This window comes from Scyliorhinus torazame, chromosome 10, assembly GCF_047496885.1.
Source record: "Scyliorhinus torazame isolate Kashiwa2021f chromosome 10, sScyTor2.1, whole genome shotgun sequence".
Lineage (NCBI taxonomy): Eukaryota > Metazoa > Chordata > Chondrichthyes > Carcharhiniformes > Scyliorhinidae > Scyliorhinus > Scyliorhinus torazame.
In genome coordinates, this window is record NC_092716.1 from 127,132,513 (window position 1) to 127,147,101 (window position 14,589).

At 52.9% G+C, this 14,589-nt stretch overlaps 1 protein-coding gene across 2 annotated transcripts in view; it reads right to left on the minus strand.

The window, feature by feature from the left end:
• Nucleotides 1-3,175: 3,175 nt before the first annotated feature.
• Nucleotides 3,176-14,589, minus strand: part of LOC140384866 (zona pellucida-like domain-containing protein 1) — a 518,683-nt gene continuing 507,269 nt past the window's right edge. For both annotated transcript variants that reach the window (XM_072466811.1, XM_072466810.1), the window contains 2 exons: nucleotides 5,598-5,624; nucleotides 3,176-3,748 (listed from right to left, as the gene is read on the minus strand). In XM_072466811.1, the coding sequence (XP_072322912.1) occupies nucleotides 3,591-3,748; nucleotides 5,598-5,624 (185 nt within the window). In that variant the 3' untranslated portion in view covers nucleotides 3,176-3,590. The remainder of the gene's footprint in view (nucleotides 3,749-5,597; nucleotides 5,625-14,589) is intronic.

Below are 14,589 nucleotides of genomic sequence, written 5' to 3' on the forward strand. Positions count from 1 at the left end.
GCCAGAGATGGTCCCACATCTTGCAGAAACTCTGAGGGAATGCAGACTCAAGATCGGTCAATCGGTTAAGCTTTACCACAAGTTACCGAAAAAAAAATCCATGCTTTGAGAAAAAGAAACACCGAGGAACTACTTCAGAGTGAAAGTTGGTGGCAGAGAGTATGGGACTGTTAGATCAGCTTATTTGCAAACTGGTATGAATAACACCATTTAATTACAGACAGCAGAGTTAGTCAGGGAGGCGGTAGGAATGGTTGATATGAAGGCATTGAACATGACATATATGGGTTCGTTTGAGGGGTGATCTTTGAATCACATGCACGGTGTACGTACAGCACATCTGGGAGGTTATATGCCCCAAAGGCCGTATATCTTTAATACACACCCTGCAGCCCTCATATCGATTCATTGTGGTCATTTGGGATTCAGTAAACATCTTCCATGACCAACAGGAGGGAATGTTGGTGGGAAAAATTCTGTCTCCCACATTATATGATTGTGGGACATTCATATGGGAAAATTCTGCTTTTTACAATATATAACTAATTCTTAACTATGTTGCAAATTATATCTAACCCTGCAATTCGATGTACTTTCTGTGTCTGATACTGGAAGCAGCCCTGTGTGCAAAACAAATGACTCATCGCCAGGTGCATACTCAAAGACCATGGGCTATTAACAAACTTTGCCCAAGGTCTGAATGCCTTAAGATATATGTGCCTGCCCGGCTAGCTACAAGTTGAAGAATTAGCACAAAAGGAAAAGGCTGTAGATTACAAACTAATAACATGGACTGAAGGATTAATTAGTTGCATGTAATGAATTGTGACGCAAATAAAAGGTGATTGGCTGTATGTAAATGAGATTACAAACTGATTTTGCTTTCAAATCTGTATATTGTCCACGTGCGAACCTTAACTCAAGTGAGAAAGAGTATTGCGAGGCTGCGGAGAGTCCAAATCTTTCTCCCAGATCTGATATAATAAACTACTTCTTTACTCACTGAAAAATGCCTACGTGTGAATATTTTCACCTCTAACAAATGTATTGTATGTTTTCTTCGAAATCTCAAGGAAAGGGGATGGAGTGATATGCATCAACAAGGGTATGTGTAAATATGTTAGCCTCCGACCAGTAGGTGTCAGGCAAGTAGTAGCAGGTGACACTAACCTGGTGAGTCTTGAGGAGAAACCATGGTGGTCAGTCGGGTTTGTATTAGTTCCGGTTTTATAGCATTAGTTTCCAAGCCGCAGTTTATTATACTATAATAAAATTAATTAGTCTTGAACTAGATGTTCTTTAGTACGCCGACTCAGTAATTGTCTCTGTACTCGAACATAACACCAGAGTCCTCAACGTCATGCCCAGTCCGGCAGGTCCTCGAACGACAGGCACTGCCGGTACACACCAGGCATCATGCGGCACTTCCTGCCCTCCGCCTCCTCGGCCTGTTCGGTGGCTAGCTCCCCATCCTCACCGGCTGACTCCTGTTCCTCTGGGGCAGACTCTGCTGCTGCAGAGTCCCTGTCAAGCAGCTCCAGCTCGTGCAGCCTTAGTGCATCCCCCAGGGCTGTGGCGACCAGGATGAAGGCCACCATTCCTAGTTGAATTCCGAAGTCCATTGTCTGTAGGGGGTGAAATGCAGACTTGTTAGCATGGTGTTTACCCCTGTGCCCAACCAGGTCCAACAAGCTACGCAGTTGCCCGAGCATGTCCCCCCTCCCTCCCCCATTCTCACACCCAACCTCAGCCATTCTCCCTGGCACTCTGCCCTTCACACCTCTGGCCCCGTCAGTGCCCAGCACCATGGAGGCCTCTGGCCCTGGTGCCCATCTCTGCAGCAGTACCAGTGGCTGGTGCTACCCACGCCAACGGTGCACTCTACAGCTCCCGTCCAGCTCTCTCCTGCAGGGCGACTGTGCACGTTGCCCTTGGGTGGATCGCGTGCTACCCCGCTGGCAGGTGGCAGCCGGTTGCAGGGGGTGGTGGAAGAGTTGGTGGAGTGGAGGGTGTGAGCTAGGGTGTGAGGGTGATGGGGTGGAGGCACCCATATGACCAGTGTCACTCTGCGCAACCACGAGCCATGGTGGGCGGTCAGTGGGATGCACAGCAAGATGGCTGCCTTGCAGGCCGTGGCAACAGTGGTCCATATCTTGATGCCCCAGTCCATTGGGGGGCTACTTGGCCCCACGGCTCATCCCTGGTCACATCCCCCTCCCGATGTCCACACTGCCCCCCCGCCCCTCACCGCCCAGCCAGTGGCAGGACCGGCAGCCCATGGTCGCGCCTCTCTGTGTCCTACCTCCTCTCTCTCCTTCACCTGTTTCCCAATTTTTGAAACCACAAGTGAAACTCGCATCAGTAATTCCTCCCGGTGGAGGCGGAGCATCGCGGAGGTCCCGGAGAATACCGGGTCAGGCCCATTAATGATATGTGAACGGCGTTTACTGTCGTTGCGGAGTAGAATGGATTTACGTCACTGTCGAGGAGCACGGCATTCTGGTGTGCGCCTGGCACCCGCCACGATTTTGGCGACACCTCCGATTCTTCGGCCAATCATGTTTGCGATTTCTGCACGTGTATGTTTTCAAGAAGCAGTTAGAAGTATCACTTGAGGCAAAAGGAATCAAAGGATATGGGGGGAAAGTGGGATTAGGCTATTCCAATGGATGATCAGCCTTGATCATGATGAATGGTGGAACAGGCTCGAAGGGCCAACCCTGCTCCCATTTTCTATGTTTCTCTGCTTTCTGCCTCTGATCTCTGGGTGAAATGTCAGACCGACCCGCTGGGTAGGGCTTGGTGGACTACATATTTTATTGTGTGTGCCCTGGCGGCTGTACACTGCCTGGATGTGTGTAAGTGCAGGAACCATAACCTGCTTTCCGAGAGCGAAAGCAAAACCCGTGCGCACTATTTCTCCCGCCCCTTGACCCCGTGGCTCTTGGCCCCCTGACCCCGTGGCTCTCGGCCCCCTGACCCCGTGTCACTCGGCTCCCTGACCCCGTGGCTCTCGGCCCCCTGACCCCGTGGGTGTTTTCCCATCCTTTAATATCTTAGCTAGTCTAATCCCATTCTCCCTCCTCACTCCCCACACCCTTCAATATCCCACACGATCCTTTCCTGTGGAATTGAGAGATGACTCAGACACTTCTGTTCATCAAACCTTATTTAATATTCTTGTCAGCAAGCGATTGCAAAATACATTTCCCCATTGTTTGCACCCTCTTTCTTTTGTTCCTCCCTTCATTCTCTTTCTCTCTGCCCTTGAGGAATCCCACTAACTCTTCATTTCTTCTCTCTCCACTCCCATCTTTCTGTTACTCTTTCTCACCGTCTCTCTCAGCCTCTCACACACCATCACTCTTTTTATCTGTTTCTCTCTCAGCACCTCACTCATCCAGTATCTCCACTCTCCACTCTCCACTCTCCCCTCTCTGTATTTTTCTCTCTTTCTATTGCTGTCTCTCTCTTTTGTTTGGTGCCTCTTTGCTGCCTGTTATTCTCGCTTTGTCTCTATCTCTCTGTGTGTCTCTCCCTCTCTCTCCCCCCCGCTGCTCTCTCTCTCACCCCCACTCTCAACTCCCACATTACTGAGGATCGTCCTCCATCTTTCCCTTGGTCCGTTTTCTCAGGAAAGGCCATCCGATCAGGAATGCTGCTGCTCCAACACACGAGAAAGCTAGGATTCCCATCCCGGCTCTGAGGGCTGCCACAATTTGTGGGTAATTCCTGGGAGGACAAGCTGCTGAGACAGACAGACACGGTTTGAGTCAATGGTGCTTTTTTTCATCCCTTTTACCCTGTCTCTCTCTTCCCAAGAATCCCATCTGCATTCTCCATCTCCTTCTCCTCATCTCTCTGTGGTACTGGGAACAGTTTGACAAGACTCATCGGCCAGGAACAGAAACTTCCACATGAGGCCCCTGGCTAAATCGATACTGGCCGTTTGCAAGAGCACTGAAGTCAACACAAACTCGTTATCGCTATAGGGACTTTGTGATTACCCACTCAGGTGTACACAAAAGAACAAAGAATATGTAACAAACTTCCAGGCACAGGTGATCAACTTTGCAGCAGAATGAAGGACAGCTAAAAGAAGCCATCGGACTCCATGATGATCTGATGGCTGGTCAGACGAGGGAGTTTCAGAGGACAATGGATATTGATTGAATCACCCTGGATAAACAGGAGCATCCTGTTCTTCCATTAATGAGTTTAAGTCTGGATGGGACAATTGAACTGAGGCCAGCTGTGGGCGTATACCTATGACTCAATCCAAACTTCCCAGTATAAAGGAAGGAACATCGGCACAGATATTTAGCCATAACCTGAGAGTCCCCCGGGCACAACCATCGCAAGAAGAAGGGACCCTGGGATTCATAGCCCAGCGAAGACATCCGCATCGTGATCGTAGCCTGGCCAGCCTCCTTCACGAAGTGAGGGTAAAACCTAAAGCTCAGCTGTGAGTCTGAGTCATTGTTGACTGAGAGAATTGTGAATAAAATTGTGTTAAATCGTGACCCTGGTTTTTCCTTTGTTCATCTTGCAAATAAGGGCACTTTGATAAAACTTTTGAATAATAAACTGGTCGAAGTGTCTGAAGTTTTACAGACAACACCCTCTACCGGCATGTCTCCATCACTCTTGCTGTTGCCCCTTTATCTCCCTCTCCTGTTCCCTATCTCTGCAAGTTTAAGGTGAGAGGGGAGAGATTCAGAAGGGCCCAGAGGGGCAATTTCTTCACTCCGAGGGTAGTGAGTGTCTGGAATGTGCTGCCAGAGGTAGTAGTAGAGGCGGGTACAATTGTGTCTTTTAAAAAGCATTTAGATAGTTACATGGGTAAGCTGGGTATAGAGGGTTATGGGCCAAGTGCGGGCAACTGGGACTAGCTTAATGATAAAAACTGGGCGGCATGGACTGGTTGGGCCGAAGGGCCTGTTTCCATGCTGTAAACTTCTATGATTCTTCTATGATTCTATAAGTGCATCGCTCTTCACCTTCTATTCTGCTGTCCACTTCCCTTCCTCTCCCTCCTAATCAACCACTTCATCAACCTCCTCCTTTTGCTCCCCCTTCTCACCCTCAAAATGCCCTGCTCCCGACATTTTCCCACTTGATCCCCTTCCCTCTCTCCATCCCTGCTACTTCTTTGCTCCATTTCTTCACCCTCTCCCCCTCCTCTCTTGACACCGCTCTCCCCTACTCCCTCTTGCCCTCCCACTGTCTCTACCTTCTGCCACTGCCTCTTCATTCTCTGCCCTCGCAATCTTCAGATTTGCCGTTCCCACTTTACCCATTTCTCCAGCTCACTCTCCAACATTTCCCCTGTTTTCCCAACTGCTCGTCCCCCAGACTCATTACTTTCCCTCTTGGCAGGTGGACGCCACATGACTGCCTCCACCCGGCCCTCCCCAGTGATACCAGTCAAACTGCAGCCAATCACTCCATGTGGGTCAGCTCAAGGTGCAAAGAGCCTGCAGCTCAACGTGGTTACAACGGTGTGGAGGAAAGGACAGTCCAGCACCACAACCAATCTACAGTCCAGTCTCATCAGCCAACTATGTGAAAACGATTGGCGCTGGCGCTGTACTTACATTGTCCAGAGGCGACGGAGAGGATGTCTAAGGAGACAAAATTAAATCAATCCAAAAATTAGTACTGTTGAAATTCACTTTCCTGTCTTGGGTGTGTTTGATGGGACAATGTAGAGGGAGGTTTACGGGGCAGCGCGGTGGCCCAGTGATTAGCACTACTGCCTCAACACGCCGAGGACCAGGGTTCGATCCCGGACCCAGGTCACTGTCCATATGGAATTTGCACATTCTCCCTCAGTGTGGGTCTCACCACCACAACCCAAAGATGTGCTGGTTAGGTGGATTGGCCACACTAAATTGCCCCTTAATTAGGAAAAAAAAAGAGTTGAGTACTCTAAATTTATTTTTAAAAAGTAGAGGAAGGTCTGGGCGTGATCCAATGGCCACGCTGTGCTGGAAAAGCAGCTCGCCGTGGCGCTGTATGGCTGATGAAAGCCGGGAGACCTTGTTCCTGGGATCTACCTGGCACTCGACACCTCGCGAGATTGTGTTGGATCTTGTTCATGTTATGATGTAAATCCTGCCCATTGTGGGATTTTCTTTGGGCAAATTACACATTAGAGCGAGACATCTAGATTGGATCACGCCCAGAGTAAACCTTCCTCTACTGTTTTTTAAATAAATTTAGAGTACCCAAATCTTTTATTTTCCAATTAAGGGGCAATTTAGTGTGGCCAATCCACCTAACCAGCACATCTTTGGGTTCATCACTGGAGGAAGGAGCAGTGCTCCGAAAGCTAGTGATTTGAAACAAACCTGCTGGACTTTAACCTGGTGTTGTAACATACCTTATACAGTTGCAGCATAACCTCCCTCGTCTTAAATTCCATTCTTCTAGCACTGAAGTACAAAATACCATTCACCTTCTTAATCACCTGTAAACCAACTTTTTGCACCTGTAAACCAACTTTTTGTGACTCATGCACTAGCACACCCAGGTCCCTCTGCATAATAGCATGTTTTAATATTTTATCATTTAAATAATAATCCCTTTTGTTGTTATTCCTACCAAAATGGATAACGTCACATTTGTCCACATTGTATTCAATCTGCCAGACCCTAGCCTATTCACTTAACCTATCCAAATCCCTCTGCAGACTTCCAGTATCCTCTGCACTTTTTGCTTTCTGGTGGGGTAGACTGAGGATCTCCGCTCACCGGACCTCCATAGTGTAGCGCGAGATCCTGAAGCAACCCGATCCACCCCGAACGCACTATGGGAGCATCTCTGCACCCCCAGCCCAATCACGCAGACAAACAAAATGCCAGCTAGCTTGGCACCATCATCCTGGCCTCCTGGCAGTACTAATGCCTGCTGGCAGCACCACCTGGGCATCTCAGCCATGCCAGGCCGACATCTAGACGGCACTTCCAGGGCACCACCCTGCCCAAAAAGCAAGCAGCTGGAGGCATCCAATCCTCTGGGAGACTTCAACGGGTGCTTTTCTGTCTGGTTCCTGTTTGTGGGGATCAGTGCTGTATGCCGCTCATTCGAGGTCTCCGAGGTGAAGGGAAGAATCTCAAGCCTCAGGTACCTTGAGAATCTATGTTCCCTAAAACTGGCAACATAGGTGGCCAGGGTGATTACAGGAGTTGGGAAATCATGTTGCAGCTGTATAAAATCTTGGTTAGATCGCATTTGGAGTATTGTATCAGAAGGATGTGGAAGCTTTGGAGAGAGTGCAAACAAGGTTCACCAGGATGTTGCCTGGTCTCGAGGGTGTTGGCTATGAGGAGAGGTTAAATAAACTAGGATTATTTTCACTGGAAAGACAAAGGCTGAGGGGAGACCTGATAGAGGTCTACAAAATGATGAGAAGCTGAGACAGGGTGGATAGTCAGAGGTTCTTTTCAAGGGTGGAAGTGTTAATTACACAGGTTCAAGGTGAGAGGGAAAGTTTAAGGGGAATGTGCGGGGTAAGATTATCATGCAGAGAGTGGTGGGTGCCTGGAACGCACATTAGCAACATTTAAGAGGCACCTGGATGGGTACATGAATGGGGAGGAAATAGAGGGATACGGACTGAGTAAGGGCAGAAGGTTTTGTTTTTAGTTAGGGCATCATGATTGACACAGGCTTGGAGGGCCAAAGGGCCTGTTCCTGTGCTCTACTTTGCTTTGTTCTTTGTTTTGTATCTAACCCCGTGCTGTACCTGTGGTGATATACATCACTGTAAGTACACAAAGGGTTAATGTACATACACTACGCCTAGCTAGACACCAGAGTGATCACCAGAGACATGACACACAGGCAGTCAACCAATAGGTCATTAAGATAGGACACGACCAACGGGCAGTCACGATACACACAGAGGTGACACTACCACAGGGGAGCATTACACCAACCCATATAAAAGGACACATCACTCATGCTCAGTCTCGTCCAGTGGAGACTCTCAGTGAGTACAGACACAGGGTTGATTGAACATCACTCCCACCACATGGACTGCAGCAGACTGGTTCGTCAGTCTGAGTAGCTATAGCAGGATTAAGAGTAGCGTCGAAACCAAGTAGGAGAATTGTTAATAGCTCAATAAATGTGTTAAAGTTTTCTCCAAGTCTCAACCTTCCTTTGTCAGAGTGCACATCAAGGAAGCAGCTTATGCTACGTCAAGGGTATAACAAAACATGGTTCCAGGAGTGGACTGTTAAATCCATATAGTTTCAATTCAGCGAACAGTTACAACCAGCAACAAAAGCCAGGCAAGATGATGTTCAGGATTCCGATTCCACAGCAGCTCCAGTACCAAGGCAATCTCAGTGAAAACTGGCGTTGGTTCCGGCAGAGATTCAAGATCTACCTGGTAGTGTCCGACCTAGATGGCGGGTAGACGGAGTGTTTGACGGGGAGAGTGTAGAGGGTGTGTTTGATGGGAGGGGGTAGAGGGAGTGTTCGACGGGGCGGGTGTAGAGGGAGTGTTTGACGGCGAGAGGGTAGAGGGAGTGTTTGATGGGGAGAGGGTATTGGGAGTGTTTGAGGGAGTGAGGGTAGAGGGAGCGTTTGATGGGAGGGGGTAGAGGGAGTGTTTGAGGGGGAGGGGGTAGAGGGAGTGTTTGACGGGGAGAGGGAGTGTTTGATGCGAGGGAATAGAGGGAGTGTTTGATGGGAGGGCGTAGAGGGAGTGTTTGAGGGGGAGGGGGTAGAGGGAGTGTTTGAGGGGGAGGGGGTAGAGGGAGTGTTTGACGGGGAGGGGGTAGAGGGAGTGTTTGATGGGGAGAGGGTAGAGGGAGTGTTTGATGGGAGGGGTAGAGAGAGTGTTTCAGGGGGAGTGGGTAGAGGGAGTGTTTGAGAGGGAGGGGATAGAGGGAGTGTTTGACGGGGAGGGGTAGAGGGAAAGTCTGACAGTGAGGGGTAGAGGGGGAGTTTGACGGGAAGGGGTAGCGGGAGTGTTTGATGGGAGGGGGTAGAGGAAGTGTTTGATGGGGAGGGGTAGAGGGAAAGTTTGACAGGGCGGGGTAGAGGGGGAGTTTGACTGGATGGGGTAGAGGGAGTGTTTGACGGGAGGGGGTAGAGGGAGTGTTTAACGGGGAGGGTGTAGAGGGAGTGTTTGACGGGGAGAGGGTAGAGGGAGTGTTTGATGGGAGGGGGTAGAGAGAGTGTTGAGGGGGAGGGGGTAGAGGGAGTGTTTGATGGGAGAGGGTAGAGGGAGTGTTTGATAGGAGTGAATAGAGGGAGAGTTTCAAGGTGAGAGAGTAGAGGGAGTGTTTGACGGGGTGGGAAGAGGGAGTGTTTGACGGGGGTAGGGGGAGTGTTTGATGGGATGGGGTAGGGGCAGTTTTTGCGGGGAGAGCGTAGAGGGTTTGGTTGATGGGGAGAGGGTTAGAGGGAGTGTTTAATGGGGAGCGGGTAGAGGGAGTGTTAGATCGGGAGGGGGTAGAGGGAGTGCTTGATGGGGAGGGGGTAGTGGGAGTTCATGATGGGGAGATGGTAAAGGGAGTGTTTGAGGAGGAGAGGGTCTGTTTGACGGGGAGTGGGTAGAGGGAATGATGACGGGAGGGGGTAGAGGGGGTGTTTGACGCGAGGGTGTAGTGGAGTGTTTGACGGGGAGGAGGTAGAGGGAGTGTTTGACAGGAAGGGGGTAGACCGAGTGTTTGACGGGGAGGGGGTAGAGGGAAAGTTTGACAGGGAGGGGAAGAGGGGGAGTTTGATGGGAAGGGGTAGAGGGAGTGTTTGACGGGAGGGTGTAGTGGGAGTGTTTGAAGGGGAGGAGGTAGAGGGAGTGTTTGACAGGAAGGTGGAAGACGGAGTGTTTGACGGGGAGGGGGTCAAGGGTGTGTTTTAGGGGGAGAGGTTAGAGGGAGTGTTTGACGGGAGGGGTAGAGGGAAAGTTTAACAAGGAGGGGTAGGGGGGGAGTTTGACGGGAAGGGGTAGACGGTGTGTTTGACGGGGAGGGGGTAGAGGGAGTGTTTGACGGGGAGGGGGTAGAGGGAGTGTTTGAGAGGGAGGGGGTAGAGGGAGTGTTTGACGGGGAGGGGTAGAGGGAAGGTTTGACAGGGAGGGGTAGAGGGGGGGTTTGACGGGAAGGGGTAGAGGGAGTGTTTGACGGGAGGGTGTAGAGGGATTGTTTGACGGGGAGGAGGTAGAGGGAGTGTTTGACGGGGAGGGGTTAGAGGGAGTGTTTGATGGGAGGGGGTACAGGGAGTGTATGAGAGGGAGGTGGTAGAGGGAGTGTTTGACGGGAGGGGGTAGAGGGAGTGTTTGAGGGGGAGAGGGAAGAGGGAGTGTTTGAGGGGGAGAGGGGAGAGGGAGTGTTTGACGGGGAGGGTGGAGAGGGAGTGTTTGAGGGGGAGGGGGTAGAGGGAGTGTTTGATGGGATGGGGTAGAGGGAGTGTTTGAGGGGGAGAGGGAAGAGGGAGTGTTTGAGGGGGAGAGGGTAGAGGGAAGGTTTGACAGGGAGGGGTAGAGTTGGAGTTTGACGGGAAGGGGTCGAGGGAGTGTTTGACGGGGAGGGGGTAGAGGGAGTGTTTGAGGGGGAGGGGGTAGAGGGAGTGTTTGATGGGAAGGGGTAGAGGGAGTGTTTGAGGGGGAGAGGGAACAGGGAGTGTTTGAGGGGGAGAGGGTAGAGGGAAGGTTTGACAGGGAGGGGGCAGAGGGAGTGTTTGATGGGAGGTGGCAGAGGGAGTGTTTGATGGGCGGGGTAGAGGGAGTGTTTGAGGGGGAGGGGGGATAGGGAGTGTTTGACGGGGAGGGGGTAGATGGAGTGTTTGACGGGGAGGGTGTAGAGGGAGTGTTTGACGGGGAGGGGTTAGAGGGAGTGTTTGATGGGAGGGGGTAGAGGGAGTGTTTGAGGGGGAGGGGGTCGAGGGAGTGTTTGATGGGAGAGGCTAGAGGGAGTGTTTGATGGGAGTGAATAGAGGGAGAGTTTCAAGGTGAGAGAGTAGAGGGAGTGTTTGACGGGGGGGGGGGAAGAGGGAGTGTTTGACGGGGGGTAGGGGGAGTGATTCAAGGGATGGGGTAGGGGCAGTTTTTGCGGGGAGAGCGTAGAGGTAGGTTGATGGGGAGAGGGTTAGAGGGAGTGTTTAATGGGGAGGGGGTAGAGGGAGTGCTTGATGGGGAGGGGGTAGTGGGAGTCCATGATGGGGAGGGGGTAAAGGGAGTGTTTGAGGAGGAGAGGGTCTGTTTGACGGGGAGTGGGTAGAGGGAATGATGACGGTAGGGGGTAGAGGGGGTGTTTGACGCGAGGGTGCAGTGGGAGCGTTTGACGGGGAGGAGGTAGAGGGAGTGTTTGACAGGAAGGGGGTAGACTGAGTGTTTGACGGGGAGGGGAAGAGGAGGAGTTTGACGGGAAGGGGTAGAGGGGTGTTTGACGGGTGGGTGTAGTGGGAGCGTTTGAAGGGGAGGAGGTAGAGGGAGTGTTTGACAGGAAGGGGGAAGACGGAGAGTTTGACGGGGAGGGGGCCGAGGGTGTGTTTTAGGGGGAGAGGTTAGAGGGAGTGTTTGACGGGGAGGGGTAGAAGGAAAGTTTAACAAGGAGGGGTAGGGGGGGAGTTTGACGGGGAGGGGGTAGAGGGTGTGTTTGACGGGGAGGGGGTAGAGGGAGTGTTTGATGGGGAGGGGGTAGAGGGAGTGTTTGGTGGGAGGGGGTAGAGGGAGTGTTTGATGGGGAGGGGGTAGAGGGAGTGTTTGGTGGGAGGGGGTAGAGGGAGTGTTTGATGGGAGGGGGTAGAGGGAGTGTTTGACGGGGAGGGGGTAGAGGGAGTGTTTGACGGGGAGGGGGTAGAGGGAGTGTTTGGTGGGAGGGGGTGGAGGGAGTGTTTGATGGGAGGGGGCAGAGGGAGTATTTGAGGGGGAGGGGGTAGAGGGAGTGTTTGACGGGGAGGGGTAGAGGGGGGATTTGACGGGAAGGGGTAGAGGGAGTGTTTGACGGGAGGGTGTGGAGGGAGTGTTTGATGGGATGGGGTAGAGGGTGTGTTTAACGGGGAGGAGGTAGAGGGAGTGTTTGATGGGGAGGGGTTAGAGGGAGTGTTTGATGGGAGGGGGTACAGGGAGTGTATGAGAGGGAGGTGGCAGAGGGAGTGTTTGATGGGAGGGGGTAGAGTGAGTGTTTAAGGTGGAGAGGGAAGAGGGAGTGTTTGAGGGGGAGAGGGGAGAGGGAGTGTTTGATGGGGAGGGGGTAGAGGGAGTGTTTGAGGGGGAGGGGGTAGAGGGTGTGTTTGACGAGCAGGGGCAGAGGGAGTGTTTGAGGGGGAGAGGGAAGAGGGAGTGTTTGAGGGGGAGAGGGTAGAGGGAAGGTTTGACAGGGAGGGGTAGAGGTGGAGTTTGACGGGAAGGGGTCGAGGGAGTGTTTGACGGGGAGGGGGTAGAGGGAGTGTTTGACGGCGAGGGGGCAGAGGGAGTGTTTGATGCGGGGTGGCAGAGGGAGTGTTTGAGGGGGAGGGTGTATAGGGAGTGTTTGACGGGCAGGGGGTAGATGGAGTGTTTGACGGGGAGGGGGTAGAGGGTGTGTTCGACGGGGCAGGTGTAGAGGGAGTGTTTGAGGGGGAGAGGGTTGAGGGAGCGTTTGATGGGAGGGGGTAGAGGGATTGTTTGAGGGGGAGGGGGTAGAGGGAGAGTTTGATAGGGAGAGTGTAGAGGGAGTGTTTGATGGGAGGGGGTAGAGGGAGTGTTCGACGGGGCGGGTGTAGAGGGAGTGTTTGACGATGAGAGGGTAGAGGGAGTGTTTGACGGGGATAGGGTATTTGGAGTTTGTGAGGGGGTGAGGGTAGAGGGAGCGTTTGATGGGAGGGGGTGGAGGGAGTTTTTGAGGGGGAGGGGGTAGAGGGAGTGTTTGACGGGGAGAGGGTAGAGGGAGTGTTTGATGGGAGGGGGTAGAGAGAGTGTTTGATGGGAGGGCATAGAGGGAGTGTTTGAGGGGGAGGGGGTAGAGGGAGTGTTTGAGGGGGAGGGGGTAGAGGGAGTGTTTGACGGGCAGGCAGTAGAGGGAGTGTTTGACGGGGAGAGGGTAGAGGGAGTGTTTGATGGGAGGGGGTAGAGGGAGTGTTTGAGGGGGAGGGGGGAGAGGGAGTTTTTGAGGGGGAGGGGGTAGAGGGAGTGTTTGAGGGGGAGGGGGTAGAGGGAGTGTTTGACGGGGAGAGGGTAGAGGGAGTGTTTGATGGGAGGGGGTAGAGGGAGTGTTTGACGGGGAGAGGGTAGAGGGAGTGTTTGATGGGAGGGGGTAGAGGGAGTGTTTGATGGTAGGCGTAGAGGGAGTGTTTGCCGGGGAGGGGTAGAGTGAAAATTTGACAGGGAGGGGTAAAGGGGGAGTTTGACGGGAAGGGGTAGCGGGAGTGTTTAACGGGAGGGCGTAGAGGGAGTGTTTGATGGGAGGGGGTAGAGGGAATGTTTGACGGGGAGGGGGTAGAGGGAGTATTTGAGGAGGAGAGGGTAGAGGGAGTGTTTGACGGGAAGGGGTAGAGGGAGTGTTTGAGGGGGAGAGGGAAGAGTTAGTGTTTGATGGGAGGGGGTAGAGGGAGTGTTTGAGGGGGAGGGGGGAGAGGGAGTTTTTGAGGGGGAGGGGGTAGAGGGAGTGTTCGAGGGGGAGAGCGTCTACGGAGCGTTTGACGGGTATGGGTAGAGGGAGCGTTTGAGGGGTAGAGGGAAGAGGGAGTGTTTGAGGGGAGAGGGAGTGTTTGACGGGGAAGGGGTAGAGGGAGTGTTTGAGGGGGAGAGGGTAGAGGGAGAGTTTGACGGGGAGGGGGGCGAGGGAGTGTTTGTGGGGAGTGGGAAGAGGGAGTATTTGAGGGGGGAGGGCAGAGGGAGTGTTTGACGTGAGGGGGTAGAGGGAGTGTTAACGGGGAGAGGGTAGAGGGAGTGTTAACAGGGAGAGTGTAGAGGGAGTGGTTGAGGGGGAGAGGGTAGAGCGAGTATATGGCCGTGGGGAGGTGGTAGAGGGTGTGATTGACGGAAGGGGTAGAGGGAGTGTTTGACGGGGAGTGGGCAGAGGGAGTGTTTAACGGGGTGGGGGTAGAGGGAGTGTTTGACGGGGTGGGGGTAGAGGGAGTGTTTGATGGGGAGGGGGTGGAGAGAGTGTTTGACGGGGAGAGGGTATTGGGAGTGTTTGAAGGGGAGGGGGTAGAGGGAGTGATGGATGGGGAGGGTGTAGAGGGAGTGTTCGACGGGGAGGGGGTAGAGGGAGTGTTTGATGGGAGGGCGCAGAGTGAGTGGTTGAGGGGGTTGGGGTATTGGGAGTGTTTGAAGGGGAGGGGGTAGAGGGAGTGTTTGACGGGGAGGGGGTAGAGGGAGTGTTTGACGGGGAGGGGGTAGAGGGAGTGTTCGACGGGGCGGGTGTAGAGGGAGTGTTTGACGGGGAGAGTGTAGAGGGAGTGTTTGACAGGGAGAGGGCATTGGGAGTGTTTGAGGGGGAGAGGGTAGAGGGAGCGTTTGGTGGGAGTGGGTAGAGGGAGTGTTTGAGGGGGAGGGGGTAGAGGGAGTGTTTGACGGGGAGGGGTAGAGGGAAAGTTTGACAGGGAGCGGTAGAGGGGGAGTTTGACGGGAAGGGGTAGCGGGAGTGT